At 42.8% G+C, this 2,551-nt stretch overlaps 1 protein-coding gene across 1 annotated transcript in view; it reads left to right on the top strand.

Moving 5' to 3' along the window:
• Positions 1-324: 324 nt before the first annotated feature.
• LOC106510949 (peripheral plasma membrane protein CASK) overlaps positions 325-2,551 on the top strand; it is a gene marked incomplete at both ends in the record, with an annotated part of 19,025 nt that continues 16,798 nt past the window's right edge. The window contains 2 exon segments of the mRNA XM_013999686.1: positions 325-366; positions 751-947. Of these exon segments, the coding sequence (XP_013855140.1) occupies positions 325-366; positions 751-947 (239 nt within the window).

Here is a 2,551-nt window from a genome sequence, read left to right on the forward strand (position 1 = left end):
AGTTAGACCTTCAGAGTTAGACCTTCAGAGTTAGACCTTCAGAGTTAGACCTTCAGAGTTAGACCTTTAGAGTTAGACCTTCAGAGTTAGACCTTCAGAGTTAGACCTTCAGAGTTAGACCTTCAGAGTTAGACCTTTAGTTAGACCTTCAGAGTTAGACCTTCAGAGTTAGACCTTCAGAATTAGACCTTCAGAGTTAGACCTTCAGAGTTAGACCACTGTCTGAACACCATCCCCCCTCAACAAACCGTGACCCCCTGCTCTTTGTTTCAACATCACACCACCATCTTCCTGCATGATGTATTTGATGCTATCAAATCCTAGATTGGATCCAGACCTGCAGTCGTGGATCAAATGTCTGTTAAGGTAAGAGAAGGTGTCTCCCCACCAACATAAAGACCCAGCACCTGTCTGTCGTCCATAAAATAGTTTCCCTGCAGAGTGAAGCAAACTGCTGCTGCTGTAATTATCAAACTGTTTAGACTCATTAGACCAGCAGTGTTTGAGGTTATTTCACTGCTCAGTGACTCTCTTTGAAAACTAGTTTCCAAGTTGGCAACAAGAACCCCCTCCAGTCCCCCCTACTCCCTCTGAAAGATCCTAGTGATTAGATCAGTGCACCATGTGGTGAATGTTGTCACTTTTTCTTTGATACCATCCACCGTTTTAGTTGGCCTTTTACCCCATTCTGTTCACTACTTCCTGACTCCATTCATTCTTTTTCACCCTGTTTTTCTGTTTTTGGCACAGATCTATGTGAAGGCCCAGTTCGAGTAYGACCCCTCCAAAGATGAACTTATCCCCTGCAAGGAGGCCGGTATCCATTTCAGAGTGGGCGACATCATCCAGATTATCTCCAAAGATGACCACAACTGGTGGCAGGGAAAGCTGGAGAACACTAAGAATGGCACGGCAGGCCTCATCCCCTCACCAGAGCTGCAGGAGTGGTGAGTGCAGTCTCAATGACCCCTGATGGAAGATGAAGGAAGTTTTATTCTGAAAGGGAACACTAAATAATACTTTGCACCAATGTTCAAAGCAAAGTTGAAAATTTTTCAATACGGCAGACAGAAAGTCACTGAAACAGTAGTAAGGACAGAGWAAATGACTATATGTATAGTTTTAATAAAAACACATGGTCTTATTTCAGATAATGTCAGTTTCAAGTGAACTGATAAAATATAAATCTAGTCAGAAACAAATAGATCTGATGAAGGATCTAATGCTGTTAAACAGAAGAAGCAGAGTTTTTTCTGCTCAGGTTCACTGAGAGCTCATCTACAGGTGCTTCCTGAGCAGCTYACCTGTCCATCACAGAGTCAACAAGTCTTTTTTCTTCATGTTTTATTTACCAAACATWTGACATAAGTCAGGTAGGACTGTGTGAGGATAAACTCTGCTTCCTTGTKACACACAAGGATGGATTTATAAATGAAGTGATTCTAATGTGTGGACAGTGAGGGGTAGTTACAGACCACAGGGGGCAGTAGTGAGTTTTACCTTCTGCTCTAAAACCCTGTGGTAAACAACATCAAAGTGTTGAAATAAACCAAATAATATAAACAAATAACAGGGCATTCACCTCATAAACCTGCATCAACACATGTTCATGTGGTGAGAAGAAGAACACAGTTTCTCCAGTGTGGAATCAGTCAGTCTGTCATCCATCTCATGGTCTTCTGAAGGAACCTGTGGACTAGTGTTTACCTGGATAACTGACACCTGGCTTCAATCTCTGCACCTCTTCAGCCTGGTTTGGCCTTTGTCAAATGGATAAAGCCGGAGTGAACTGATCARGTTATGTCAAGCCTAGATTTCTCTTTTATCCTGGATTTCTAAATCCTGCTTTTGTGAAATGGCCCTCCAGTCAGGACCAGGTTAGTTTCAGATCACTTGTTTACCATGGAGACATAAGTGTTTCCTCTCCCAAACAACCCATTCAAAGCTTCATTAATTCAGGTTTACACCAAAATCCCAGCTTAATCCCCTATCCTAGATCCATGCATTAGGCCTCAGGCCTCAGTGTTAATCTCTCTAAATGCATGAAGGACAATCTGTCCAAGACTTTTAATGAAAACTGTAAAGTAAGTGATAAAGCAGAGGCTTGAGGAGCACGTCTTGTGACAGACAAATCACAAGACATGTGACAACTGGGACAGAGACTGTCTAATAACTGGGACAGAGACAGTCTAATAACTGGGACAGAGACAGTCTAATAACTGGGACAGAGACAGTCTAAGAACTGGGACGGAGACAGATAAGAACTGGGACAGAGACAGTCTTATAACTGGGACGGAGACAGTCTAATAACTGGGACAGAGACAGTCTAAGAACTGGGACAGAGACAGTCTAATAACTGGGACAGAGACAGTCTAATAACTGGGACGGAGACAGTCTAATAACTGGGACAGAGACAGTCTAATAACTGGGACAGAGACAGTCTAAGAACTGGGACAGAGACAGATAAGAACTGGGACAGAGACAGTCTTATAACTGGGACGGAGACAGTCTAATAACTGGGACAGAGACAGTCTAAGAACTGGGACAGAGA

The sequence above is a fragment of the Austrofundulus limnaeus genome, unplaced genomic scaffold (assembly GCF_001266775.1).
Source record: "Austrofundulus limnaeus strain Quisiro unplaced genomic scaffold, Austrofundulus_limnaeus-1.0 Scaffold2413, whole genome shotgun sequence".
Lineage (NCBI taxonomy): Eukaryota > Metazoa > Chordata > Actinopteri > Cyprinodontiformes > Rivulidae > Austrofundulus > Austrofundulus limnaeus.